General features: G+C 57.8%; 2 protein-coding genes across 6 annotated transcripts in view; both read left to right on the plus strand.

Annotated features, from left to right (window-relative positions):
• ACAP2 (ArfGAP with coiled-coil, ankyrin repeat and PH domains 2) overlaps positions 1 to 20,524 on the plus strand; it is a 32,261-nt gene extending 11,737 nt beyond the window's left edge. For 2 of the 5 annotated variants that reach the window (XM_081007034.1, XM_081007037.1), the window contains exons 5-25: positions 981 to 1,039; positions 1,600 to 1,783; positions 2,870 to 2,914; positions 3,165 to 3,260; positions 3,690 to 3,764; positions 5,040 to 5,152; positions 6,947 to 6,967; positions 9,253 to 9,304; positions 9,843 to 9,943; positions 10,920 to 11,025; positions 11,467 to 11,672; positions 11,789 to 11,858; positions 12,938 to 13,032; positions 13,522 to 13,715; positions 14,391 to 14,495; positions 15,376 to 15,456; positions 16,071 to 16,264; positions 16,374 to 16,483; positions 17,084 to 17,194; positions 17,433 to 17,494; positions 20,319 to 20,524. In XM_081007034.1, coding sequence (XP_080863160.1) covers positions 981 to 1,039; positions 1,600 to 1,783; positions 2,870 to 2,914; positions 3,165 to 3,260; positions 3,690 to 3,764; positions 5,040 to 5,152; positions 6,947 to 6,967; positions 9,253 to 9,304; positions 9,843 to 9,943; positions 10,920 to 11,025; positions 11,467 to 11,672; positions 11,789 to 11,858; positions 12,938 to 13,032; positions 13,522 to 13,715; positions 14,391 to 14,495; positions 15,376 to 15,456; positions 16,071 to 16,264; positions 16,374 to 16,483; positions 17,084 to 17,194; positions 17,433 to 17,494; positions 20,319 to 20,422 — 2,184 coding nt within the window. In that variant the 3' untranslated portion in view covers positions 20,423 to 20,524. The remainder of the gene's footprint in view (positions 1 to 980; positions 1,040 to 1,599; positions 1,784 to 2,869; positions 2,915 to 3,164; positions 3,261 to 3,689; positions 3,765 to 5,039; positions 5,153 to 6,946; positions 6,968 to 9,252; positions 9,305 to 9,842; positions 9,944 to 10,919; positions 11,026 to 11,466; positions 11,673 to 11,788; positions 11,859 to 12,937; positions 13,033 to 13,521; positions 13,716 to 14,390; positions 14,496 to 15,375; positions 15,457 to 16,070; positions 16,265 to 16,373; positions 16,484 to 17,083; positions 17,195 to 17,432; positions 17,495 to 20,318) is intronic. The other 3 variants (XM_081007036.1, XM_081007035.1, XM_081007038.1) reach the window with 3 other exon arrangements.
• Positions 20,525 to 22,615: 2,091 nt separating this feature from the next.
• XXYLT1 (xyloside xylosyltransferase 1) lies at positions 22,616 to 26,016 on the plus strand. The gene is made up of 4 exons (XM_081007242.1): positions 22,616 to 23,101; positions 23,232 to 23,379; positions 23,989 to 24,121; positions 24,928 to 26,016. Exons 1-4 carry the CDS (start codon positions 22,631 to 22,633, stop codon positions 25,322 to 25,324), a joined length of 1,149 nt encoding a protein of 382 aa, XP_080863368.1. The 5' UTR covers positions 22,616 to 22,630; the 3' UTR covers positions 25,325 to 26,016.
• The last annotated feature ends 233 nt before the right edge of the window (positions 26,017 to 26,249 follow it).

Consider the following 26,249-nt stretch of genomic DNA (forward strand, 5'->3'; position numbering starts at 1 on the left):
TCTGATCCTATTTGGGAAAGGGGAAATCCAGGGCCCATGAAAGGTGGGGGCTTTATGTTCTTTTTTTTTTTTTTGCTATTCAGTCACCTGAAAGATGTGGGTCCAGCTGAAGGGGCTCCATTGGAAGAAGGAAAGGAGGAGCGAGGAGAGGCCTTGGGAAGCCTTGAATGTGGGGCTCCTCCAATTGAGCAGCTTGCAGAGCATTGGGCATGGGGGGGGAAGCCAGTACTGGCAGAGTGGGGCTGGGTTGGGGGTACACTGGGCTGCTGCAGCAGAACTGCTGGTCCTTGGCGGGGGTAGGCCTTTCTCTGGCTGGTCTGTTGAGTCATAAAACTATTCCTGTCCTCTCTTTTGGTCACTGAATGGGGCCCCCAAGGTGGCTTATGGCATTATAATCCTACAGTAGCAAATGCTAAAGAGTGAGCATCAAATGGTGCTAAAGAAAATGAGCCAGTGGGGAGGGGTGGGGGTCACAGTCCCGATATAAAGCCGATTGCCTAAAGCCCTCCAAGGCTCATGGAGCCAGCCGTGAAGGTGAACATTGATACTGTGTGCTGAAAAATAGTTCTGCAGCCAGTGAAGTTGTTCAGGAGCTGCTGAGCGATATTCCCTTTGGCATGTCCTAGTCACCAACTGGGCAGCTGTGTTCTGGATCAGTCGCTGCTGGAGCTGTCTTCAAGGGCTGCTCCATAGGCAGCCCATGGCAGTAGCCTAACCTGGATGCCAACAGTTCATGCATGGCAGAGGGCAGGCAGCCTCTGTTATTTGTACCTTCTCTGGCTCCATGGTGAGCTTGCCGTATAATCTGAAACATCCTTTGAGTTTAAAAAAGAAAAGGGAAAGGTGGCAAATCGCAGAAGCTCATTCTCTGGGATCTGTTGCCTGGGGACCCTTAGAGAACTGGGAGGAAGAGGAGGCTAGAGGTGCTGGGGCCTGGAGGGCCTTGGAGCCTAACTCTCCAAGCATTTCCTCCATTTCAGATCCTGTTTGACCAAACACAAAGATCAATTAAAGCGCAGCTTCAGACGTTCGTTAAAGAGTAAGTAAGACTTGTGCTTAAAGAGTCTTGGGGGTGAGGGGGTCAGGCTTCCAGGAGGGGCTGTGGGCCAGCCTTGAGTAGAGGTTGCATATCTTCAAGGTTTCCTCGTCACTTGGGCATGCAGATGGTGTAAGATCTTGCCTTACCATGCAGTTTTCCCAAGACTTCTGATGCTGGAGAAGAGGCATCCTCAAACTCGGCCCTCCAGATGTTTTGGGACTAGAACTTCCATCATCCCTAGCTAACAGGACCCGTGGTCAGGGATGATGGGAATTGTAGTCCGAAAACATCTGCAGGGCTGAGTTTGGGGATGCCTGCTGGAGAAGAAACAAAAGCTTTTCTGCAATGGAAGCCAAAGCCCAGCCTGGGTTGGGCTTCCTGTTTGTTCCTCTGCTGCTCCTGAGCCACGATGGAAGTGCCAGGCCTCGTTCTGCTGAGCCCCCTCCCTTGCCCCCAGGTAGGCACTCCTGTGCCCGCTCTCTGTCTGTTGTGCCCTCCCCCGTGCTGTGCTGCGAAGGGCAGCTGATGGAGGGGAGCCCTGTGTTTCCTTTGCGCTCTAGAGATATCAGAAAGTTCAAAGATGCCAAGAAGCAGTTTGAGAAAGTCAGCGAAGAGAAGGAGAATGCCCTGGCCAAGAACGCCCAGGTCCCACGGACCAAGCAGCACGAGGTGGAAGAGGCCACCAACATCCTGACGGCCACCCGGAAGTGCTTCCGCCACATCGCTCTCGACTACGTCCTGCAGGTGGGCCGCCCTCGGGGGCTTTGGGAAAGGGCCACGGAAATGTGTTCCTGCTTCTAGGGGACTCTGGGGATGGGGCTCCTCTGGCAGAGGTGGGGCTGCATCAGGCAAAGCAGAGGGTCTTGCTTGGCTTAGCAGGAGATCCGGAGGCAGGCGGAAGCGAAGCCCAGGGAGAGCCAGGGAGAGAGAGGGCTGGCAGTCAGGCCTTGGCTGTGGGCGGGTGAAGGCTCTGAGCAAGTCAGGAGAAGCTCAGCAGTTACCTCTAGTGAGTTGGGTATTCTCCATGAAGCCCCCCACTGCCGGAATTGGCATGGGGAGGGGTCTTTGTGGGAGGCTCGCCAGGGGCCAGAGCTGGAGCTTCTAGTCCCGTTTCTGATGGAGAGGCCTTCTCCACTTTCTCTGAAGTTGGCTGTTCCTTGGGTTCTGGGCTGTGAGCAACACCTCCAGGTGAAGTAGCCCACTGAACCCCTTCAAGAAGCCAGGATAGGTGGAAGGCCAGCTGCAGGGTGATGAGAGCCTTGGGAGGGGGGCGTTCTGCCTTATTTGGTTGCCCTGGTTTTACGGATTTCTTTGTTCTTGATGTCCAGAAAGAGAAATGTGCTTGTTTAAAAAGTAGCTTTGACTGTCCTTCCCAAAGTTAGTTGCCCTTCTAGCAGCCTCACCTTGACTGGTGCAGGAAGAGGAAGCTGGAGTGTGTCGGGTGGCTGAACAAAGGGCTTTGGGGACGGAACCATAGGAAAGGGAAGGGTCTCTCAAAGCTGCAGAAAGGAGACCCAAGTGGGGAATCCTCCCTGGCTTAGCTGGAGAGAGCTCTGGCTTGGAGAGGAGTCAGGCCAGTCCTCTTGGGAGGCCAATGAGCCACCACCTTTGCTGGAACTCCGGTGCTCTGGGGCTGCGGGCCCAGCGGGTGTCTTGCAAACAAGAAGCGTCCCAGGTGCAACGTGGGCTTGAGCTGGTCTTGAGTTCCCCATCCTTCTGCTTGTTTTGTGACTCCTGCTGCCAGCCTTGCGCTGCTCCTGCAGAAGCTTCTACCTCTTCCTTCCCACGCTCTGTTGCTGGCACATTGACACGATTCATTTTGCCCCCTAGATTAACGTTCTTCAGTCAAAGAGGAGATCAGAGATCCTAAAATCGGTAAGCTTCTCATGCCCCCACCAGGAAATACTGCAGGCTTGGAACTGATGGGCGAATGTGTCCCTGAGGGACCTCGGTCTGGTGCCAGGCCTCGCTCCTGTGGGAGCTGCTGGAATGAGTGGCTGTTTGCGTGGGGCCAGTTTTGCCAGGTGTAGGAGGGCAGAGGGAGGGTGATGAGAGCTTGGCATCGAGGGCGGAGCGTGAGAGATGCTGGAAGCCCCCTGAGACCTTGCCTCTTCCTCCCTGCCAGATGCTGTCCTTCATGTATGCCCACCTGGCCTTTTTCCATCAAGGCTACGACCTTTTCAGTGAACTTGGACCCTACATGAAAGACCTTGGAGCTCAGGTAACGACTGCAGTGGGTGGCTGGGTCTCTCTCCCGGGAACGGAGCTGGCCTTCATGCTCTCTCCTCCTCCTCCTCCTCCTCCTCCTCCTCCGCTGCTGCTCCTGCCGTGAGAAGGGCTGGCCGGGCAGCTGGCTCTGGAGCGGCTCAGGCGGCATGAGTCATCCTTTTCTCCAGCCGGCCCTTGCGCTGCACCAGCCCCACCACAGGTCCCTGGCACCTTGGCTATTCTGGGAAGCCAACTCCTTGGAGCAGCGGCAGGAAGCGGGCAGGCCTGCCCAGCCTCAGGTCGGGAATCTGGCAGGTAGGCTGCCTGGGGAGGGGAGCTTGCCTGGGCAGGGGGGCACCCTGGCACACCGAGCAAGGCGCCCCACCTCTCTGGCCCTGGAGGTACAGGAGCCTGCACTGCCAACTCTCTTCCTTTCTTGCAGCTTGAGAGGCTGGCTGTAGATGCTGTGAGGGAGAAGAAGGAGATGGAGCACAAACACTCCACCATTCAGCAAAAGGTACCGCAGGGGACGCAGGAGGCAGCCAGTCCACCCGCTTGGTCTCTCTCTTCTGGCTGCATTGAAAAAGTTTCCCAGTGTGCTCCCGCTGCCAGCAGGGCTTCCAGGGCACTCTCCCAGCCCCCAGCCCCCCAGCCCCAGCTGCCCAGGGGGGCACTATGGGGAGGGAGAAGCCAGGGCTGCCCAGGTCCTCTGTGGATGCCCCCTCTGGCCCTCCAGTGAGGCCAAGGTGGCCGCCTGCCACTCGGCGGGACCAGAGTCTCTCCAGCCGCTAATGGAAGCTGTCTCTGTAGAAACAGTTGGGCTCTTAGAAGGTTGTCACATGTGTTGAGCTGGACTGGGTGCTGTTTATTTTTAAATTTAGGATTTGCCTTTTACATGTTTGTCAAGGCGATTTACAAACATAGTTAAAAATAGTTTTAAAAACAGTACAACAACTCCTCCCCAGAAACAGTCACAGAGAGGTTTGAAAACACCACTATTATTATTGCTTTTGAGTCTCGGCCCTTGAAAATGTAAGTAAGCAGCCCATTCTGAAGCTGGTCTTGGGAAGACCAAGGCAAAAGAGAACCAAAGTAGTCCAAATTTATCTTCTGTACCATGAAAATAAATAAAAACAGTATTTTAAAAGTGAGAGAGGGAGAAGCAAAGGACTTTCCGTCCTAGTGGCAGCTGCGTTTTGGGGGGAAGTCGGAGGTGTCCTCTGCCTCTCGGCTTTCTCAGGGCACAGGCAGGATTCTGCTTTCCCGCGTGATGGAGCTGCAGATCCCTGGGACTGTGCTGCTGAGAGCTGCTTCTGGAGGACCCCAAAGGGACAAACTCTGGTCAGCTGACTCAGGTGGCCGCCTGCCTCTTTCCACCAACCTGACCCAGGAGCTGCCCTCCAGTTGGGTTCAGAAGCAACTTGTTGAGACTCCCAATTCTCCTTCCCTGCCCAAGGCAGGGCTGTGCAGGATTTCTTGAGTTGTGGGGCTCAGCTGCCCCACCATCTCCCCCACAGCTGCCGTCCATGTCAGCTTGCAAGGGGAACCCTAACAGCTTGCCCTAGAAGGGCAAGCAAGACCAGGAAGAGTCAATTTCTTTGTGAATTAAGCCTTCAGGCGTGAAGAGTCTCCGCTGTACCTGCCGTCACCAGAAGGGAGACTGGTGCCCCATCTGCTGCCCCTCACTTTCCACTTCATGGCAGACTGTCGTATTTTGGGGTGAGGGGGACCGGCCTGGGAGAGGTGCCCCATCTTGCTGCCCTTGTTGAGCAAGGTGCCTCTTTTCTGCCAGGACTTCGCCAGCGATGACCCTATGCTAGAGTACAATGTGGATGCCGCCAGTGGCATCGTCATGGAAGGCTACCTCTTCAAGCGAGCCAGCAACGCCTTCAAGACCTGGAACAGGTACCCGGCCTCTTCTTTGGCCTCCTCCTCTTCCTGCTGCTACCACTGTCTGTGGCCTGGGCTGGGCTTTGCTGTGTGCTCCCCCAATACAGGCTGCTCTCTTCCCCTTCCCACTTGTGGCTCTGTGGCCTCTGAGGCAGATGCATCACCTTCTGTCGCCTCCCCTCCCCTCCCCACAGGACTAATCCCTTTAACATCACATGGAGGGGGTCACAAATTTGCACCCCTAGTTTTGCTGTCAGTGAGCTTCTCTCTGCTGGGATTTTTTGATCATCATGAATTTTTCTGCCCAAATCCCCTGTTAACCATCATCAGTGGGGAAAGGTGGGCCTGGAATGGTGGGTATGTGGGGTGCAGGCTCCCTAGGAGGGTCAGGATGAGTTCACAGCTCCCGGGGGGGGGGTCTGCTGCACTTTATTGCCTGCCACTTTTCAGTGGGAGCGTGGCATTACCTGCCAAAATCAGATGGAGGCGCTGTGTGTGCCTGTCGGCTTGGAAGCTGCCCCTTGAGGCCATGCCGCCCTCACCCGCCCTGCTGGCTGCCTTGAGTTGCCCTTTGACCCTCAGCTCAGAAATAAGGAGAAGAGAGGTGGTGGGGCCTGTTCTTTCCCCCCATGAGATCTTCTGCAGCTTGCTATTTCCAAATGGGACCATGCTCTTTCCCTGCCTGCCTGCCCCAGTCCATACTGCCTCTTGGATGGGCACTGACTTCCCTGAGCCAAAGGAGCATGCAGGACCCTCGTGGAGGCCTCGCCTGCTGCCAGGTGCCAGCAGCAGCGTCTCCCGGCGCGTCCTGCCCCTGGGTCGTGTTTCCTTCCTTGCCATGCAAGCAGCAGGGGAGTGTCTGCCTAGATCCTTGCCTGGTGGGGATTTTAGTAAAGGAATGAATTGAACTCTTTTCCCTATTGGGGTCTGGGTCAACCCTTTGCCAGGCTGGCAGTGAGCTTAAAAGTCCAGATCGGGCCTTGTTGGGAAAGAAGCCAGACTTGGGCCTTGTTCTGTGCTTGGTGTGTCCCTTCAAAGGGTCAAGCAGGGGCTGTTTCTGAGCTCTGGCCTGGCAAGTGGAGGGCTCTCCGTGGTGAAGGAGTGGCTCTTGCCTTGCCCATTGCATCCTTTGCAAGATTTCCAACCTGCCCTTTGCCACGAGGTTCCAGGAATATCTGCACCTTCGGGAAGCATGGGTGTCTGAGCCCTTTGAGGTGTGCGTGGTGGCTTCGCTCCTGGGGGGCAGGAGGGTCTACCGGGGAGAGGGCTGCCTTGAGGATGGAAGGCTCTTTCCAGAGATGCCTGCCTGGCACCTGCCTTGTCCTCCCGGTGCTAGCCAAAGAGCAGCTGAGACAAAATCCCAAGTCTCTTTGTCTGGCATCATCTGGCTCATCAGATCTTCCTTTCTTTCTAAGACTTTGTTTATTATTGTTCTGCTTTGTGTTTAGCTCTGTTTTAATTGTGTTTTCCTTTTACATAAGCTGCCCCTGGGATTCCTGTTGAAGAGGAGGGGGTGTCTAGAGGTTTCTTTAGTTGCAGAGAATTCCCACATTTTCTTTCCTGTGTGTGTCTTGGGGGGCTCCACGTTGCAGCGGGTTCCTTGGCTGCCATAAGATGGCAACAAGAAAGAGAGAGAGGCCCTGCGGCTTAGCCCTCCCTACCTGGGTCAGCTGAAATGGGACGCCTTTGCTTCCTCTTCTGCTCTGTTCTCTGCTCATTTGTTTGCGGGGGGCTTTGTTTCTTTTTAACATGTTCATTTCTTCACCTCCTTTCCCCCACCTAACCCTCCCCATTTTCTCCACCTGACAGGAAAAAGCCCGATGGCATCAGGTACCAGCCAGATTCCGGCATCCTCTCCCTCCCCTCCTTCCTCTTCCTCTTTGGCCCAGCATGCAAGCTCTGAATCTAACCCTTAACCCTTTTCGCTCCAACAACTTGCAATGGATGGCAAACCACGTGTCTCCGTCCCCCTCGGGAGTAACGGCCCCTCCTGCTGCTGCTCCATGGCTGAAGCAGGTTTGGTGGTTTAGGATCCCCCCCGCCCCGGTGTATGAGGGCTGCCCTTTTCTGTGATACAAGAGGGGGCTGGCATTTGGTAGCTGCAGTGGGTCAGAATGCTGTAGGCTCCGCCTCTGAGGAGGGGCTTCTCTGGAACCAGCGGAAAGCTGGCTGGGATCTCCAGGGACCCTGAAGTATTTGCCAGCTCCACAGCCGGTGTTGTGCCCTTTTCCGTCTTGGCTGCTGCCCCCCCCCCAGCAGTGCAGGATGACTTTCCCACTTACTTCTCACTGCTCAGATCCAAGAGGCGCAGCCCTGGGGTTAGAGTGGAGCTCCGGGATCTCTGGGTTGCCACGAGGGGCTCAGTTCCTGCTTGCTCTTCCCAGAAGAAAGGTTTCCCTCTGAGGCTGAGTGAGCTTCTGGCCAATGGCAATGTAATGGGGGGTCTGGGGAGGGGGAGGCTGCAGTGATGTCTCAAGGTCTCCCAGCTGCAGCTCCTGCTGCACCTCCTTTCCCCTCTCCCCCCCACCCCCAGCCCTTGCAGCTGCTGACCCAGCTCTCCTGGCCACAGCGGAGGGGTGGAGGTAGACACCCATTTGAGGGGCAACCCAAACATGGAGTTAGTTGGGCTGCAGCCTCTGGACCAACCCCAAGGGGAGCCCCACCTCTAGCACATTGCAGCAATCCAGCCATGAGGCTCCCCACTCATGGACAGCTGTGGTCTAGCTATTTGGATGTGGGTCCCAGCACTGGATGAAGAGCAGTCACGGCCATCTTTGCAGCACAGCAGCATCATGCGATGCTCATTCCCCAACAGATACATACTCACACTCTCTCTCTTCAAGACTGACCAGGGTCTGGTGACTTCCCAGCAAAACAAGGGGGGCAGGGAGTTCTGCTACAAACAAAGCTAGAGTCCCACCCCCTCTTGGCTGGAGGGTCCCTCTCCTGACCGGCCCCATAAGGAGGAAGCCTTCAGGCCTGCCCACGTTGCCCCCCCCCCGTGTTTCCTGGCAGCCGTTCTGCGTTTTGCCCCATTGCACATTGTCCCCCCCCCTTGCCTTCGCCCCTAGGCATGGAGGACCTGCCTTCTTCTTTTCTGTCTGCCTGGACTAGATGCTTGATCTTACTACTTTCTCCTCCAAACAGCAAACGTCTTGGTGTGTTTTGAAACACAGCCATCTTAAATCTGGGCTGATGATTAACCTTGTGTAGGCCTAATGTCTGGAGTGTTGCTTTGGAATAATGAAGTGTGTTAAGATACAGTGGAACATGGCGGAGAGTCTTGCGCTGAGCCTCCGGGGACCATGCGGCCTTCGCTTGCTCTCCTCTGGGGCGTTGTCAGGGCTCGATCTTGTTTAGGCGAGAGCTGCCTCTGGATTGTGGAGCGGAGGTGCAGCATTGACCAGAACTGACCGTCTCAAAACCTGCAACTCTCACCATTATTGTTTGCCGGACAGTGCAAGGATCTCCCCAGCTTCAGGAAGCGATGCTGTAGGGGTCGCCTGCCATCTCTGTAGGGCAGACCTAGAGGCCCTTTCTGCTCCGGTGCTTCAGAGGCTAGGTGGGGGCAGGCTTAGGGGGTCATCTTGGTCTTTTTCCTGTTTTTTCTTTTATTTATTGCATTTCTATCCCTCCCTTTTCTCCATGGAGCTCAAGGTGACATAGACAGGCCTCCTCCTCCTCCAACTTGGAACAAGTGGGAGTCAGACATCCAAATCCCCCCAGGAGCTTCTCTTTCACCCGGCTTTGGCTCTGCCCCATGGCGGCCATGCCCAGAGTCCCAGAGCCCTGGCCTGAGCTGGGTACTCTCTCCCTCCTTCCCTGTGCCTATGAAGAGCAGGTGAGGCACTTTCAATGCGCAAAACACTCTGACAGCTCCTGTGGCGTTTGTCCCGCCAGCCACCATAGGCAGAAGGCTCTGCTAAGGCTAGTGGTGATTTGCTGAAGCCCCCCCCCCCCCCCGAGCCAGGCCCCGTGCTCTCTGCGTTGGTGGACTGGGGTGCTGCTGCCGGGGAGGGTTGTAGCTGCTGTGTGCCCAGGTCCTCTCTCTTCCTGGCTCCCCGGTTCCTGCTGCCAGGAGAGGGCTGTTGATTTTGCTCCCTTCGCTTGTGCAGGCGCTGGTTCTCCATCCAGAACAATCAGCTGGTCTACCAGAAGAAATTTAAGGTGAGTCCTGGGGAAGCATGCCTGGGGAGGGGGGCAGAAGCCCAGGGGAACAAAGTGGGGGACAGAAATGTCTGGGGCTTTGATGGCCCAGGTGTGAGATGTGGCTGGAGATCCTTTGGGCTCAGCAGGCAGGAGGGGCCCCAAAGGGGGGGTTCTGACCCCCATGCCTTGGGGACTGATTTCTTTGGGCGCACCCAAGGAGAGCTGGGATGCCTTAAGTCTTAAGAGACCCTCAGGCAGCCTTCATCCGTGGGGTGCCCTCTGGGCGCTGCCAGCCTCCTCCTCCCATCACAGGAGCAGAGGAAGCTGCCTTAGGCCAGTGGCCGGACTTGGTGTATCTGGCTGAGCCTGCCCACACTGACTGGCAGCAGCGTCTCTCCAGGCTTTCTGGCAGGGAGTTTCTTGCAGCCCCACTGGGGACTGAGTGTGGGCCCCATGGAGCTGCCGGGGCCCTTCTCTCATTTCTGTCCAGAGGTGTTCCTGGGTGAGCTTCCCTCAGGCTTGGCTGGAGGCCCACGTCCTCCTCCTTTCTCCCCAGGATAACCCCACGGTGGTGGTGGAAGACCTTCGGCTCTGCACAGTCAAGCACTGCGAAGACATTGAGAGGCGCTTCTGCTTTGAGGTCGTCTCCCCAACCAAGTAAGGGGGCCTTGGAAGGCGATGGGAGAGGCGGGGGGCCCCTTCGGATGATGAAGCCAGAGAGGGAGAGAATAGCCGAGGGTGGGGTGGCTCCGGGGGGAGAAGCAAGGGGGGGAGAGGACAGATAAGTCAACGGTCGTCATCTAGGCTCATCGTCAATCACTCTTCTAACTTTTGATGGGAAGGTTCAGTGAGTAGTTGCCAAAAAGTGAAATAAAATATATTCTAAAAGTTAGCTGATAACTCATATTAAAGTAAGATGCCATGTCAGGTTTTTTGTTTCAACGTGTTTAAAATAGAAATTGGGCCCAAATTTGGTTTATTTTAACTATTTGACACACACCCAAATATGGGCAAAGGGGCAGAAGCTGCCTTTCCTCCTCCTCTTGTCACTTGGCAGGCGGTTTTGCTTTCTTGGGGGGTTTTGCAGGCCTATCTCGGCTCACCTGGTCCAGCTTCCTGCTGCCCCCAAGCTGTGAGCGAGGGGGAAGGCGGCAGCTCAGGGGCAGAGCACCAGCCTTGCTTGCAGGAGGTCAGTCCCCAGGCTGGACTGAGGTCCCCTGAGCTGCCTCTCCTTGTTCCTGAGGCTCAGCTCTGGGCTGGCTGTGCCAGGGGGCCTTGGCAGAGGCTCAGGCGGTGGAGATGGGCAGGAGAGGTGTTGGTGCGTGTGGACTTGCCCTGCCATCTGGAGGCTCCTTCACCAGTCCTTGCTTGGGGACTCTGGAGCAGCTTCCTGGGGCCCTCACGGACACAGACCCACGTGGCTGTCCATGCGTGAGGGTCCTGGTTGCCCATCCAGGGCGCTTGATGGGTGGTCGGGGGCTTGCAGGCACGGTTGGTGCGAGGCAAACTGGCTCTAGGCGTGCTCAGCACCCACCTACCTGTCTTTATTTCTTTCTATATTTATTTATTTATTTATTTATTTCTCTCCCTCCCTCCCTTTCTCTCTTCTCTCGTCTCTGTCTGTCTCTCGCAGGAGCTGCATCCTTCAGGCAGACTCGGAGAAGCTGCGGCAAGCGTGGATTAAGGCGGTGCAGGCCAGCATTGCCACGGCCTACAGGGAGAAAGGGGACAGCACAGAGGCAAGTGGGAGAGGAGCCCTTTCTCCACCAGCGCAAGGGGCAGGGCAGGTGGCAGGGCAGCCTTGCGAAGAGCACCACCGCCGGAAAAGGGCTCTCTAGGTGGCACAGCCTCCTGCTCTCCCTGCAGTGAAGCACATGAGGACTTAAGCTCCTTTTAGTGGATTCCCTTCGGGGCCCAGAGGAGGGTCCCTCCCTGCAGCTGCAGAAGAGGAGCTAGGGGGAAGGAAGGCCTTCAGTGGCTGCTGCCTGTGTGGGGCAGATAGTGGAGGGCTTTGCCTTTCTGCCTTCTGCAGTCTGGGCTGCAGGCACAGGCGCCCAGAGAGCTGCCCAGGGAAGCCCAGCTGCAGGAGGAGGAGGAGGAGGCAGCCCTTGACGTCTCGGCTGTGGCGGCTTTGCAGATTGGCGGCTGTCACACGAGTCCCTCTTTCTGCTTTTCTCCAGGTGGAGGGGAAGCCGTCCCCTTCCAGGGGGAGCCCGGAAACGGGTGCGGAACCCAAAGAGAAGCTGCTGAAAGGAGAGAGCTCTCTCCAGAGGGTGCAGAGCATTCCCGGCAACGCTGTCTGCTGCGACTGCGGCCTGGCAGACCCCCGGTGGGCCAGCATCAACCTGGGCATCACGCTGTGCATCGAGTGCTCTGGCATCCACAGGTGGGCAGGCCGGGCAGCTCAAGCCCCACACCAGGGAGGGAGGGAGGGAGGGAGGGAGGGCACACTGCCCACCCTGGCTGATTTCAGGCTCATTCTCCCTTTTTCCCTCTGCTTAGGAGCCTGGGTGTCCACTTCTCCAAAGTCCGCTCCTTGACGCTTGACTCCTGGGAGCCAGAGCTGCTCAAGGTATTTGCCCAGCAGGTTGGGGCAGAAGAGAGCTGCGAGGAAGCCCCCCTCCTCCTGCACTTTGGGACCTGGGGGCAGCCCCTGGGGCCACATGGGCCTGGGAAGGGAAGAGAAGGCCCTCCTTCGAGGGTTCAGGGGCTGTCTCCGGGGGCAGGGGGGAGAGACCATCCTGCGCAGGGTCCTACGGGTGGCAGGGAACATAATATTCACCTGTAAAAAATTATACCAGGCAGGGTAACATTTGCATACTTCAGAGATGAAATTGTGCTGTTGACATGAAATGCAATGGGTCTTTTTTCTTTAAATACTTAGGAATTGGTTGAACAATTTATTTTGTAAAAATTCACTGCTTGATTGCAGGAAAAAATCCTCAAAGTGGAATCCTTAGTGTTTGGGCTTTCTCGGCTGCGGCTCCAATCTGGTGGAACGCTCTGTCACAAGAGACTAGGGCCCTGCGGGACCTGACATCTTTCCGCAAGGCCTGCAAGACAGAGCTGTTCCACCAGGCCTTTGGTCAGGGCGCAGCCTGACTCCCTCCTCTGGCAACCTGCACAGAATTTTGCTTAACGGTTGCCATCAATTTGATTTTAATTAATTTTTATAATTGAAATGTTTTTAGAATGTTGGATTATTTGATTGTTTGATTATTTGATTGTTGTTAGCCGCCCTGAGCCCGGCTTCGGCTGGGGAGGGCAGGATATAAATAAAATTTATTATTATTATTATTGTTTGCATTAAGCCACTGCCATTTTGGGGGTAGCACAGAAGACTTTATAATACCTGTAAGGCAGACCAGGCCTTTCTGGTACAGAATTGCCTGTGCCCATTGCAGTCAGTGGCCTTGAGGGCACAAAGGGGCTTCCAGTTTCAGTGAGCCCCCCTCCCTCCTGTGTCTGGTCTTCTCTATCCAGCCAATGGGAAGGAGGCAGGCTGTGTCCATGGCAGCTGACGGGTGCTACCCCCCCCCCCCCAGAACCCGGGATGCTTTCTGCCTGACCAATGAGGTGCCATTTAAGAGCAAAGGTGACCCTGGGCTGGTGCTGCCCTTCCTTTCAACTCTCCCTTCATTTCGCTTGCAGCTGATGTGTGAATTGGGAAATGAGGTCATCAACAGGGTATATGAAGCAAACGTGGAGAAGACGGGCGTCAAGAAGCCTCAGCCTGGAAGCCAGAGGTAGGCGGAGGGATCGTAGGATGGTAGAGTTGGAAGAGACCACGAGGGGCATCCAGTCCAAGCCCTTGCCCAATGTGGGGCTGGAACCCAAATTTAGATGTGGATTTTTAGCATGTTTTTCAAAAACACACACATATCTAAATACCTCCAGGTATAGGGTGGCATATAAATTCAGCTAATAATAATATTAATAATAAATCCCCTTTGTTGTAAAATATGCATTTTAAAACATGTTTTGTTATCTTTTGAGGGCCCAAGTACTTGGTGCAATGCAAAATTCAGTGCAGTGCAAAATCTGAGGGAGGAACTTCATTCCGAGCCCCGTTCTTATTCTGAGAGATGCAAGATTGATTTGTTTGGGGATTTGCAAGCTCCCTGAGCCCCTGCAAGGCAGACCAGGAGGCGCCGCAGAACACAGACCACCCCCCGCCCCCCCCCCCCGGAGACACACAGCCCTGTGTTCTCATCTGGCCTCTTCCCCTTGCGCAGGCAGGAGAGGGAGGAGTACATCCGCGCCAAGTACGTGGAGAAGAGGTTTGTGGAGAGGTGTCCTGCTGCCTCCGGAGGGAAGCCTCGCCCTCGGAGCCAGGGGCCTCAAAGGCACAGCGGCAGCCCGGAGGGGAGAGCCGAGGAAGAGGAGGCTCCCCCAACAGCCAAGGAGCAAATGGCGGCAGCTCTGAGAGGTAGGGGCCCCTTCCGCCGAAGTGCCACGAGAGGCTTGGTGGGGAGGAGCCAGAACTCTCCTCCTTTCTCTGCCCCCCTCTTCTGACTTCCATCCCTCCAGGAAATAAGAAACAGAGTCTGGATCATGTGGACGTTCTGCCTTCGCGAGGAATGGGAGCGTTTGCTCTTGAGCTGCCTCCTGAGGAAGGCTGGCACTGCCCAAGCAGCTTGAGAGGGAGGCAGTGGGAAGCCTTGCTGGGGGGCAGGCCTCGCTTTGGGGTGGAAGGGGAGCACTGGGGCTCCTAGCAATGGGGGGAGTGGGGGGAGAGCCTTGTGAAGACCCAGGTGGGTGCATCATGGCAAAGTGTGGTGGGCAAGGGGCTTCAGGTGGGCTCTGCCACTGCTGCGGAAAGGACCAGTGGGGCGAATGTGGGGAGAGATGGACAAGGGGCAGTCAGGAATTCTCCTAGGTTTGCGCAAGGCTGGATGAAGTGCAGAGAGGTCCTGTTTCCTGCAGAAGCTCCCTGGGTGTCATTCTGGGAGGGCTGTTGTGCCTCTGCTGCCCACCCTGTACTAACTGGCTGCTTCTCCTCCCTCTCCTCCTCCTCCTCTTCCTCTTCCTCCTCCTTTCCTTCCTTCCTTCTTTCCTTCCTCCTGCCTGCTGGGCTCTGCTTTGCTAACTTGCATGCCCCCAGGGGTTGGTGTCAGTAGCGACGAGGTGAGGCGGGAATCCCTGTTCTGCCCCGATGAGCTAGATTCACTCTTCTCCTACTTTGATACTGCCTCAAAGCTGCGGAGTAGTAAGTACCTCCCTCTCTTTCTCTCTTTCTCTCTTTCTCTCTTTCTCCCTCTCTCCCTCTCTCTCCCTCCCTCTCTCTCTCTTTCTCTCCCTCCCTCCCTCCCTCTGAGCTGTCCTTGTGCCTCCTTCTCACCTGCCCAGTGTCCTGCTTGGCGCTTCCCTTTGCCTGTCCTTCACCTGCTTGTTGTGTACACCTTGGAAGGGAACCGGAGAATAGATGAGCCTGCAGGATCAGGCCAGTGGCCCCTCGGGTCCAGCATCCTCTTCTCACAGGGGCCGACCAGTGGTCTGTGGGAAACCAGCAAGCAGGATCTGAGTGCAAAAGCAGCTCCCCCCCCCCTGCAGAATCCAGAAGCATCTCTGCCTCCAGCTGTGGAAGCAGAGCTCAGCCCCCCTGGCTAGGAACCCTTGCTAGCCCTCCTCTTTTAAAGCCATCTAGATGGGTTACTGCCTCCTGTGGCAGGGAGTTCCACAGTTCCACTATGTTCTGGGTGGAAAAGGGCTTACTTTTCTCTATCCTGAATCTTCCAAGTTTCTTCTTCTCATTGATTGCCCACAATCTCTGTTACGAGAGAGGAAGGAATTTTTTTCTCCATTCTCTCTCATGCAATGCATAATTCTACAAACTTCCATCATTGCACCCGTTACTTGCCCTTTCTCTAAACTGGAAAGTGCGGCAACCATTCTTCACAGGGGAGTCCTGCCACCCCCTTCCTTGTTTTGGCTGCCCTTTTCTGAAGGGGAGACGGAGCCTGAGAGCCGTGGGGCTTCTGGGACGGTGTTTGCTTTTCCACCCGGTGTTTGGTAGGCGAGACCCCGCTGGGGTGTTGGTGCCGTGCTGCTGTGTGGGTGTCTCACGGCCGTGCTGCTTCTTCCCACAGTGCGCAGCAACGACAGCGGCTTCCAGCACAGCAGGGAGCAGCTGGCCTCTGCCGTCTCAGCCAGCACCTTGTATGAGCCAGGTGGGTTTTGCGGGCGGAACGCCAATCTAGGCAACCTGGCATGGCCAAACCGTTGTCTCTCCCATCCCCGCTGTGTCCCAAAGGTCTTGTTCCCTGTCCGCCACCTCCAATCCAGACCCCAGGGGTGTACAATCAGAGAAGTGTAGAGTTGCCACCACGAGGGTCACCCAGTCCAACCCCCTGCAATGCCAGGATCAAAGGAGCATGGGGAACTGACGTTATTTGCCTGTTTTTTGCCCTTCTGTTTGCCCTTTTGGAGCTCTTCACAATCTCTCCGTTTCAACCGCCCTGAACAATTTAGCGTCACCCGCAAACTTGGCCCCCTGCCTGCTCACCCCTGACTCTAGATCCTTTATGAACAATTTAGAATAAGCCCAGGTCCCAGTCCTGATCCTTGGGGGACTCCGCTTTCTCCCTTTGGAGAACTGTCTGTGGATTCCTACTCTCTGCTTCCTGAAACTCAACCCATGGGAGGACCTCTCCTCCTCTTCTTCCTCGTCTGCTAAGCTTCCTCGGGAGTCTTGGGTGAGGTGCTTTGTTGAAAGTCCACCGGATCTCCTCTCTCTGTGAAGGGTGTTTGGGGAGTCACACCACCTCCTCCTCCCCCTTTCCAGAGGCTGAAAGGCCTGAGGCTGCTGCTTCCGCATCCCAAGACGCCCGTCCAGATGTTCCGGGGCTGCAGCTGTACTTGGCCTCCTTCCAAAAGAGCCTTCCTGGCATGGCCGAGGCGCTGGCGCACGGGGCGGACGTCAACTGGGTCAATGCCGCAGAGGGCAGGTCCACGCCGCTGATCCAGGCCGTCCTGGGGGTGAGCCTTGCTTTCTTCCGGCCCCATAGTGCCAGGCGGAGGTGGAGAGCCAGGGGGTGGGTCTGAGGCCTTCTTTGGGCTCCCAGCTCAGCTGTGGTCTTCTCCGCAGGGCTCCTTGGTCACTTGTGAATTCCTGCTCCAGAACGGGGCCAACGTGAACCTCCGGGACGCCAAGGGCAGGGGCCCCCTCCACCATGCCACCGTCTTGGGGCACACCGGGTAGGTGCGCTTCTCGTTGCCCTTCTTGGTGGGGGTGGGGAGGAAGGGCCTTGAGAAGCCTCTGCATGGTGCTCATTTTGAAGGGGCCTTTTCTGTGGGGGCTCCCCATCCGTTTGTGGGATGCTCCCCCAGGGAGGCTCACCAGGCGCCTTCGCTGCATCTCTTTAGGCAAAAACGTTCTTTTTCTCCCAAGCCTTTGGCTGATTAAACAATCTGCATTTTAAACTCAGGGCAAGGCCTTATTTTTGTTTGTTTGTTACTATGTTGTGTCTTTATATTGTAAACCACCCTGTGATCCTTGGATGAAGGGCAGTGTAGAAATTTAATGAACAATGGCAATTAATGAATTAGCAGAGTAAGGGGGGGTGGCCAGGCCTGGAGGAGAGCAAGGGGGGTCCTGCTTTGTGGGAGGAGAGGCGGCAGGCATGCAGCTGCTGGGTGACCTTGGGCCAGTCACACTTCCCTGAAGTCTCTCAGCCCCACTCACCTCACAGAGGGAGGGAGGGAGGGAAAGGAGATTGTGAGCTGCTTTGAGGCTCCTTAGGGTAGTGATAAAACGGGATATCAAATCCAAACTCCTCCTCCTCCTCTTCTTTGCAGGCAGGTGTGTTTGTTCCTGAAACGGGGCGCCAACCAACATGCCACGGACGAGGAAGGGAAGGACCCCCTGAGTGTGGCCATTGAAGCTGCCAACGCAGATATAGTGACGCTGTGAGTAAGGCTGGGCCCCTCCCCCCCCCCAGTTGGCACCCCAGGGGCAGAGCTGCTCTGTCAGACCACAGAGCCTGTCAGCTCAGAGTAGGGCACAGTGGCCGGGGGGGGGGGGTCAGAGTGGGGATGGAAGAGCTCAGAGGGGCTGCCTCCCGGGCGGGTGGTGGGTGCTGCAAGACCACCCACTTCCGGTTCCGCCCCACCTCACCCTGTGCCCTCTTCCCTCTCCTCCTCACAGGCTGCGCTTAGCCAGGATGAACGAGGAGATGCGGGAATCGGAGGGCCTCTACGGCCAGCCAGGTCAACCTTCCAGTAACCCCACTGAGATGCAATACCGGAAGTGCATCCAGGAGTTCATTAGCCTGCAGCTGGATGAGGCCTGAGCGGAGCCCTTGCTGGTCTGGTGGGAGGGGCTGCCCGCCCCCCGGCACTCTGCTGCACCCAGAGCAGAGCTGGGAACGGCCCCTGCCTCTCTCCCCAGGAGAGACCCTGAGTGGGCAGCCGCCTCCTGCTCCAGCTGCATCTCCGCTTCCCTCCCCCACGGGGCGCCAAGGCCCACAAAGCCCCTTTTGGCACAGCCCTGTCCAGAGAAATGCGGGGGGGGGGGGCACGGTTTGGCCACACTGCAAAGCCAGCCTCCCCCTGCTTCATAATTGCACCGAAGAGTTGAGGGGATGGGCTGCGAAAGCCCCGTCCAGCCAGTATATTTCATGGGGGGGGGGGCATTGGCTACTGTATGTGCTCTTCAGAGAATTGGGGGAGGGTGGAGAGATGGCAGCAGCCTGGGCAGGATCAGGCCCGTTGCCAGGAGGAATCAGGTCAGAGCGTTCCAGGAACCTGGGCCAAGAAAAGTCAAAATTGCGTCCCTGCCTAATTCTGCCCCCAAGTCCGCCTGCCTCTGCCTCCCTTGCGCTGCTTTTGCTGGCTGGGGTGGGGGGACCCCCCTGCCCCTCTCCCCATCCCTCGAGCTTGGGACCTTTACCCGGGGGCTGCCGGGAGCCTTTGGCCCTGGGCATTGGGGTTGACCCGTGGGCGAGGAGCTGACAATCAAAAGCAAGGGAGGGCTGCAGTTGCTCAGGGAGCTCAGAGCTGCCCTTCCAGGGCCTGGCAGGAGCAGGAGAAGTGGGATTTCCCTTCACTCTTGCAAAGGTAGATGATGACAAGTAGCCCAGGAGGGCAGAAATGGAGTTCCCCACCAGAGGCCCTCTTCTCTCGGTGGCCACTGCAAGAGCGCAGGGCTGGGCTGCCCAGAAACAGCGGGAAGCCAGCCTGGCCGTCCAAGCCCCCTGCCCTGGCTCAGTCCGGGCTCTGCCATCCTCCCTGAAGAGGGGGCTCTGGCAGCCGTCCCTTTGCTCCCCTCCCTGGGGGCTCCTTCCTGGCCTGGCAAGTGCTGGTGCCCCCCGTTTTCCTCTCCCCTCCTGGCCAAGCCTCGCTGGCAGATCCACAGTCCCTGGGAGCAGGGGCCCTGGGGGGGGCACAGAGGGTGCCCTCCCAGGTGTGGGATAGCCGCTTTGGTGCACAGAGCGGCGCCCGCACCCTACAGCTGGGGGCGGAGCGAGCTGCAAATGGCAGATATTCGGCGCACCGCCCGCCTATGACTGCCAAATGTCACCCCCCTTAGCGAAGACACCTGGGGCGCCCGCCCCCACTGCACCCCCATCCCCCACCCCTGGGAGCCTCCTGCACCCGCTTCTCTCCCTGGTTGGTGCCTTTTCAGTTGGGTTTGGGGCTGGAGAGCAGCGAGTCATTTTGCACTATTAATGCACACAGGTCCTTTGAATGTGTCTGGCTACTGATACTCGAATGCAGCACAGTGTGAAATTCAAGGGCACTTTATGTTTCCTCTGTGTTCATACGGGAGTTTCTGTTTCTTGAGTGGCCAAAACTTGAACCCAAAGAGAATGTCCCCCGAAACAGCTTCTGCTGGGCAGCTGAGCTTTACCCATCCAGGAGCAGCAGCACCCTGTCTGTCTCAGAGACGCTGCTCCTTGAATGTTACCAAAGAGCACCCAGGGGTGCCTTTGGAGGGGCAGGTCTTGCCAATGAGGCCTGGGCCCCTGGGAGGTCTTTCCCAGGCCCACTTCAGACCACGTAGCACAAATGCCCAGCAGCAGCTCCTGTTTTCCTTGGCGGAAACTGGCAAAGGGGGTGCCCTGGGTGCCCAGTCCCCAGAGAAGCTGCTGCTGGCCCTCCTGGGCCCCCCTGGCTTGCGCCTGCCCCCCCGACTCTCCTGGGGCTGACTTGAATGTACTGCCAGCCTGCTCTGGCCCCAGTTGCAGTCAAGGCAATTTCAGGGCAGGCCAGGAAGTAGAAAGGGCTGGGCACTCCCCGCCAAAGCCGGCGGCCAGAAGAGACTGCTCCACCCCACGCACAAGAATCCCAGGTCTTCCCGGGCTCCTGCTGGTGGCGCCACCTCTACTCCCCATTCCCTTGCTCAGCGCTTGGGGTCAATTTTGGGGTGCTTCTCTTGCCTGGGTTTGTGGGAAGCTGCTTTTTTCTCCCTCCTTCCTTCCTTCCTTCCAGCATCTTTTGTTTCTCTAACGTTGAGCTTCCTCTCTCTGGCTGCCTTTGAGGTTCTCTCCTCAGGTAGAGTCTGACTTTTTCTCAGTTGCTTTTCCAAGGCTTGGGAGCAGATGCAGGGCGGCTTTTCTTGACGGAGAAACGGGACCCGTGAACCCCCTTGTGGGACGGGCATTGCTTTGCCCACCTTGAGCACATTGGGAGTCACAGCCGGGCAGGGGCAGGATTTCCGAAGGCTTGCGGAAGCCCTTCTGGGCTGGAGTATTATGGTCTGGGAGGACCAGAGTCCTAAATAAAAGCACCTTCAAGTGGTGAGGCTCTGGAGGGGACAGGGGAGGCCTCAGCGCCTGGGCCCACTTGGGGGAACCACTTTGCAAGTGAAGTTCGCAGTGCAAGTTTTAGGCAAGCAGCAGGATGCTGGCTCTGGGGGTGTTGGAGTAGCAGGAGATGCTCACGGTGGGAATGCTACCCAGCTGAAGCCTTGGATGCTCAGCCACCGGGATGCTTTTCTTGGGAGGGGCAGCAGATGGCTGGGCTGCTCTGCCCCCCCCCTTCACTGAAAGCGCAATTCTCCAATGCCATTTCCCCCCTCTTCCTCTTGCAGGAGATGAAACCTACCAGGACATCTTTCGAGACTTCTCACAAATGGCGTCCAATAACCCGGAGAAGCTAAACCGCTTTCATCCGTCAGATGTGCAGAAGCCCTGAAGGCTCCGGGGCTGGGGGGACACCAAGACTAGCCCCCGCCCCCCGCCTCCTCCTTGAAAGCTCACCCCTCCTTTTTATACATAAACGCTGCTTTGAGTAATAGATGCTGTTTGCAGTTTGTTAGCAGTTGTTGCACCTGGAAAATGCAACCAGAGTGGCTGGGGAGGAAGGGAAGCTGGGTGTCCATATGCTGAGCGGGGGGGGGGGGGCTGCAGGAATCTCTTCCCACCTGGATCTCCCCCACCCCACCCCTTTTTGAGCTGCCTTCCCTCCTTGGGTGGGGCTGCTTGCAGGCAGCAGGGAAGCGCTTGTCTTATTTATGTCCTTCACAAGATTTATGTATCACTTGGCTGAAATGAAACTGCAAAGCAGTTTTCTCTTGTATCTTCCCTGATGGTAACTTTCTTTACCCCCCCCCCAATCATCTGTGTCCTCAAACTGCCCTTGTAGCCCCCCTCTCCAGGGCAGCATTTCCCAGCCAAGAGCAGCTTGTGGGACCATCTAAGGCTTGCAACTACTGACCGTGGTACCTCAACATTGGAATGGTGGAGACTCTGGCCAAGTCACTGGGCTCAATCTGCCCCCCAGCATGTTCTAACACCCACTTTTAAAAATGCCTGCCCCAGGAAAACTGGTGGAATATATTAGTAAAGACTTTATTTTTTAAAAAACCCAGAGGAAAGGTCCTGTTATGGGTCAGGAACTGGTTTTGCAAGAAGAGAAGGAATATGGGGAGTTCTCCAAATGGAGAAAGTGGAGGCCCCCAAGGATCGGGATTGGGACCTGCCTTCTAAATGGTTCCAAAAGGATCTAGAGTCAGGGGTGAGCAGGGAGGGGGGCAAGTTTGCTGGTGATGCTAAATTGTTCAGGTGGTTGAAAGAGAGATTGTGAAGAGCTCTGAAGGGACTTCTCCAAACGTAGCGAAGGGGCTGCAACATGGCAAGTGCAATTCAGTGAAAACAAGTGTAAAGCGATGCATGTCAGGACACAAAAAAATCACATGCATGCTCTTGGCGTCTGAACTGGCAGTGACTGACCAGGAACGAGACCTCAGGACCACAGTGGACAGCGCCACGAAGATCCCGACCCCGTGTGCAGTGGCTGTGAAACAGGCAAATTCCGTGCTAGGGATCATTAGGAAAGGATCTCACAACTGCCCATCTCATAATGCTATTGTTATACAAATTATGGTGTGACCACATTTGAGATGCCAGGTGCGGTTCTGGTTGCCTCACCTGAAAAAGGATATTGTAGAGTTGGAAAAGGTTCAGAATAGAGTAGCCAAAATTATCAAGGGGGGGAGTGGAACAACGCCCCATGGAGAAGTGTTGCAGTGTCCGGAACTTTTTTTAGAGAAAGCGGAAAGAGGTTTTTCTTATAAAACTAGAACTCATGAACATCCAATGAACCTGAATATTGGAAGATTCAGGACAGATAACAGACAGTCCTTCACACAGCACAGAGGCAGTGAGGGCCACCACTGGGTGACTTTAAAAGGACAAATCCATGGAGAGCAAGGCCAGGAGGGGAGAGTGCTCTTGTGCCAATCGGGTCCCGTCTGTGGGCTTCCCAGGTGGCCGTGATGGAGAGGCGGGGGCTCCACAGCAGCAGCCCAGAACCACCCGTTTTGCCTCTGGGCTGTTGCCCGCACACCCTCCCTGCAGGCCCTGCAGTGGCCGCGGCTCCTGCCCGTTGCCGCCTTGTCTCCTTCCATCTGAGGCTGGCTCGGGCTACGGGGGGGGGCTGCTTCGCTTGGCAGGGGCCCCGCCAGAGGCCCCCGGGCCAGAGCTCTCCAGGAGGGAAGAGCGCAGCACCCAGGCGGGCCTCCCGCTCTGCAGCTTGACCGGGGCGGCGAGGGGAAACGAGCAAGCCCCCCCCCCCCAGCATCCTGCTCTCGCAGCGGCGGCACAGCTGGATCCGAGCGCAAGAGCAGCTAGTAGCCCTCCATCCCTCCCTCCCTTAATTTTCCCGATCCTCTTTTCAAGGCATCCCGGGGGTGTTAAATCTGCGTTGGGACCCTTCGGAGAAGTCCTGTCTTTGGTCCGCCCTGGATGCTTCCCCGCTCATCGGGATGCTGGCGCTCCCTGCAGTCCTTGCCGCGCCGGCTTTTCCGCCGGGAGCCCCTCTTCCTCCTCCTCCCGCTGCGCTGCCGGGTCCGCCTCTTCTCGTCCTTCTCCTCCTCCGCCTCTTCCGCCGCCGCCGCCGAGCATGGCGCGTCTGGCCGGCTCTCCGGCGTCCCTGCCGCGGCCCCCTCCGTGCGCGCTGGCGGCGGCGGCGGCGCTGGCCGTGCTGTGCGCCCTCTACTACGCGCGCTCGCCCGCCTCGCCCCAGCCCCGCGCCGCGCCCCCGCCGCCCCCGCCGCCCGCCTCCGCCAACCCGGCCGCCGCCGAGTCCGTCGGGGAGAGCAAGGCCAAGGCGGGCGAGGAGCTGCTGGCCGCGGCGGGGGCGGCGGGGGCGGCGGGCGAGGCGGAGCTGCACGTGCTGCTGCTGCTGGCCAAGGCGGAGCGCAACGCGGCGCTGCGATCCAAGGCCGAGGCGGCGCTGCGCTCGCTGGCGCGCTTCGCCAAGCTGGGCCCTCGCCAGACCCTCGTGCTGCACCTGCTCAGCGACGCGCCCAGCCGCCCCGTCGGGAAGGCCGTCCTCCGCGAGGCGCTGCGCAGCGCGCAGTTCCAGCACAAGGTGCGCTCCGGCAGCATCCCCAAGACGGGCGCCCCTCCGGCCACCACCGGGGCCACTTGCCCTTGCGCGGGCAGCCCTTTCCCCCACGCGCATCCCTCCCCCTGACGGCTGCTTCTCCCGCTTCCCGCAGGTGGTCTTCCACGACGTGGACGTGGTGGCCGAGAAGCTGCTTCCCCTGGTCGAGGCCATGCAGAAGCTCTTCAGCGCCGGCGCCGGAACCTACTATGGCGACTCCCTCTTCTTCCTCTCGCTGGCCATGCACCGCGTCCTGCCCAAAGGTCAGCAGGCAGATGGGCAGCACCCCCCCCTTCCACCTGCCCCCTCTCTGCGCCTCCCTGGCATCCTTGGCGCTCCTGCTTTAAGAAGCCTGGCGCTTGGGTCCAGGGGGTGAGCTCGGCCAGGGTGGCAGCGCCAGGTGAGATCGCCAAAGTCAGACCCAGTAGACGAGGTGTCCCAGGGCCTGGCCCAGCCACTGGGGCAGAAGGGGCTGTGCCCACAGCCACCGCCAGAGGGTGGGGAGGGGGTGGCAGCAGGGGGCCTCTCTCTCTCACCTAACAAGGAAAGTGTTCCATGCTGCCTCCCCCTACCATTGGCAGCAAAAAACCCTGTCCCAGAATGCACCACAAAGACTGCCCCCCCCTTTCATCTCAGTGCAGCAGGGAGAGGGGAGAAGGTGCAGTATAGAGTTACTGAGCCCCCATGACCCACCCCCTGCCCCCTACCTGACTGCCATGTATGGTCTTTGTTCCTTGCCGCTTCCTCTGGGTGGGGGCTGAATGAAGCCTCCCTTGGGGGGTGGAAGCTGTGCCTGGGGAGGACCAAGGGAGCAGGGAAGGTGCTTCAGAGGCTTCTCTGGTTCCTGACTCCCCTCTTTGCCCCCCCTACAGAGATTTCCCGGATCATCCAGGTGGACCTTGATGTGGAGTACAGAACCAACATCCGGGAACTCTTTGAAGAGTTTGACAACTTCCCAGAAGGGGCCGTGATTGGCATCGTCCACGAGATGCAGCCCGTCTATCGGTAGGTGCCAGCAGTGGGTGCTCCGGGGGGGGGGGGTACTTGGGATCCTAGCAGAAGCTGCACATGGGCACAAGGGGGTGCTCAGAGGTGGCTTCCCAGAATCCCCCCCTACGCTCAGGACAAAAGATTTGAGAAGGGAAGTTGGCCAGAAAATCTGTGGGGAAAGTGAGCTCTTGGGGTGGAGATTGGGGGCCCACAGCGTGAAACTCAACAGGAGTCCCCATCACACTTTTTTTTGGGGGGGGGCGGTTGTCAATTTCATTTGTTGCTTACAAACACCTGGTAGGACAAGGGACACATGTAGCAAGGGGGGCAGGCCTTGGGGCGGCACTGCTGCTGTCACATGGAGCCTGGGGAGGAAGGGGGCCAGCTGCGCCCCCCATCTCCTCTGCTGGCTGGGGAGTGGGGCTGCTCTCCAGATGTTTCCTTCCTTTGCTCTTGCCAGCTGTTTGTACGCAGCTCTTGCCAGCAGGGGCCTGGGATGGGGCTGGCCGTGCTCATTCCCCCCGACTTTCCTTCCTGACTTTGTTTGGAAGAGACAGGACTCTTGCCGCCTCGGCTGTCCCTGCAAAGGAGAACTAGACACATTCAGGGCTGTCCGTGACTCCGGCCCCACGGCTTGAGCTCTGCCCTTCACGGTCAGAGGCACAATGCTTCTGAATCCCAGTTGCAGAAAGGAGGGCAGAGCTGCTCTTGGGGGCGGATCCTGATTGCGAGTTTTCTAATAGAAGCAGAACAGGATGCTGGCCGGGCCGGGCCCCTGGCCTAATCCTGCAGGGCTCTGACTTGCCTTTCCTCTTGTGCAGGCACCTCTTCTGGCAGTACCGCCAGGAGCACCCGGGGACCAAGGTGGGGGAGCCCCCGCCGGACGGCCTCCCCGGCTTCAACAGCGGGGTCCTCCTGCTGAACCTGGAGGCCATGCGCCACTCGGAGCTCTACAACCGCCTGCTGGAGCCGGGTGCCGCCCAGCGCCTGGCGGACCAGTTCCACTTCCGGGGCCACCTGGGCGACCAGGACTTCTTCACGCTGGTGGGCATGGCTCACCCGGAGCTCTTCCACGTCCTTGACTGCACCTGGAACCGGCAGCTCTGCTCCTGGTGGCGTGAGCACGGCTACCGCGACGTCTTTGACCACTACTTCCGCTGCGACGGCCACGTCCGGATCTACCACGGCAACTGCAACACGCCCATCCCCCAGGAGTAGCCCTGGCTGGCCAGGGGGAGTTTGGGGGCGGCAGCTGTGCTGGGGTCACGGCAGGGCTCTCGCCGCGTCTCTTCGGGGGTTCCATCAAGTGGAGGCTTCTCCCTTTCCCTTGCACACAACTGGGGTCTACCTGGGAGGAATCCTCATGGGCCTTGCAGGAAGGATCCGGAGCTGAGTGCCTTCTGCCCCCAGCCAGCCATTGTTGTTTTGGGACCCAGACGCTGCAGGGAGAGGGAGGCGAGCCCAAGGCCTCTCTGGAGCCGAGACCTCCTGCTGGACATTTCCCTGGCAGCTCCCTGGGGGACTGTGAACGTTTCCCCCTTGACTGCAGAGCACGGCCATCCACGTTCCGATCTTGGCTGCAGCACACGTGCCCAGCAAGGCAGCAGGATCGTGGCCCCCGGAGCAAGAACAGCTTCTTGCGGACCAAGCCTGGATTCTGCAGAGATCCATTGGCCCCCAGTGCCCCTAGAGCCCTCTGCCATCCTTTGGGGCTGTGGGGAAAAGGCCCTGCTGCCCTTTGGGCCGAGGGGAGACTGTGGGGCTGGGAGGCCTTGTCCAGGGGGTGATGGTGTGGTTCTTCTTCTGCTGTCGGGCAGTGGGGCAGGGGGTGAGACCCGGAGGGAGAAGGAGAGGGTGCCAGGAGTCTTTTGTCCCTTCTGCAGGAGCAGAATAAAATGCATTCCAACAGGCCCAGCATGTCTCTCCCCTCTGGGGAAAGCGGGGTGGAAGGAGAGGGGTCTGCAGCAGGGAAGCGAAATGGCTTGCTGGAAGTCAGACCAGGCTGCCACCTGACGTGGCTTCCAGGACTCTTGGATCAGGAATGGAAAGCTGTCCAAACTGAGAAAAGTAGAAAGCTACCGTAAGTCCCCCAAGGAACAGGATTGGGGCCTGTGCTTCTTAAACTTGTTCATAAAGGATCTTG

Source organism: Podarcis pityusensis (assembly GCF_964106645.2).
Source record: "Podarcis pityusensis genome assembly, chromosome: 5".
Taxonomy (NCBI): domain Eukaryota; kingdom Metazoa; phylum Chordata; class Lepidosauria; order Squamata; family Lacertidae; genus Podarcis; species Podarcis pityusensis.

Excerpts from the sequence above, each read along its gene's own strand:
- XXYLT1 (XM_081007242.1), top strand. The coding sequence starts at position 22,631 with ATGGCGCGTCTGGCCGGCTCTCCGGCGTCCCTGCCGCGGCCCCCTCCG. Across the intron at positions 23,102-23,231 it reads GCGCGCAGTTCCAGCACAAG|GTGGTCTTCCACGACGTGGA; the intron begins GTGCGCTCCGGC and ends CGCTTCCCGCAG. Across the intron at positions 23,380-23,988 it reads GCACCGCGTCCTGCCCAAAG|AGATTTCCCGGATCATCCAG; the intron begins GTCAGCAGGCAG and ends CCCCCCCTACAG.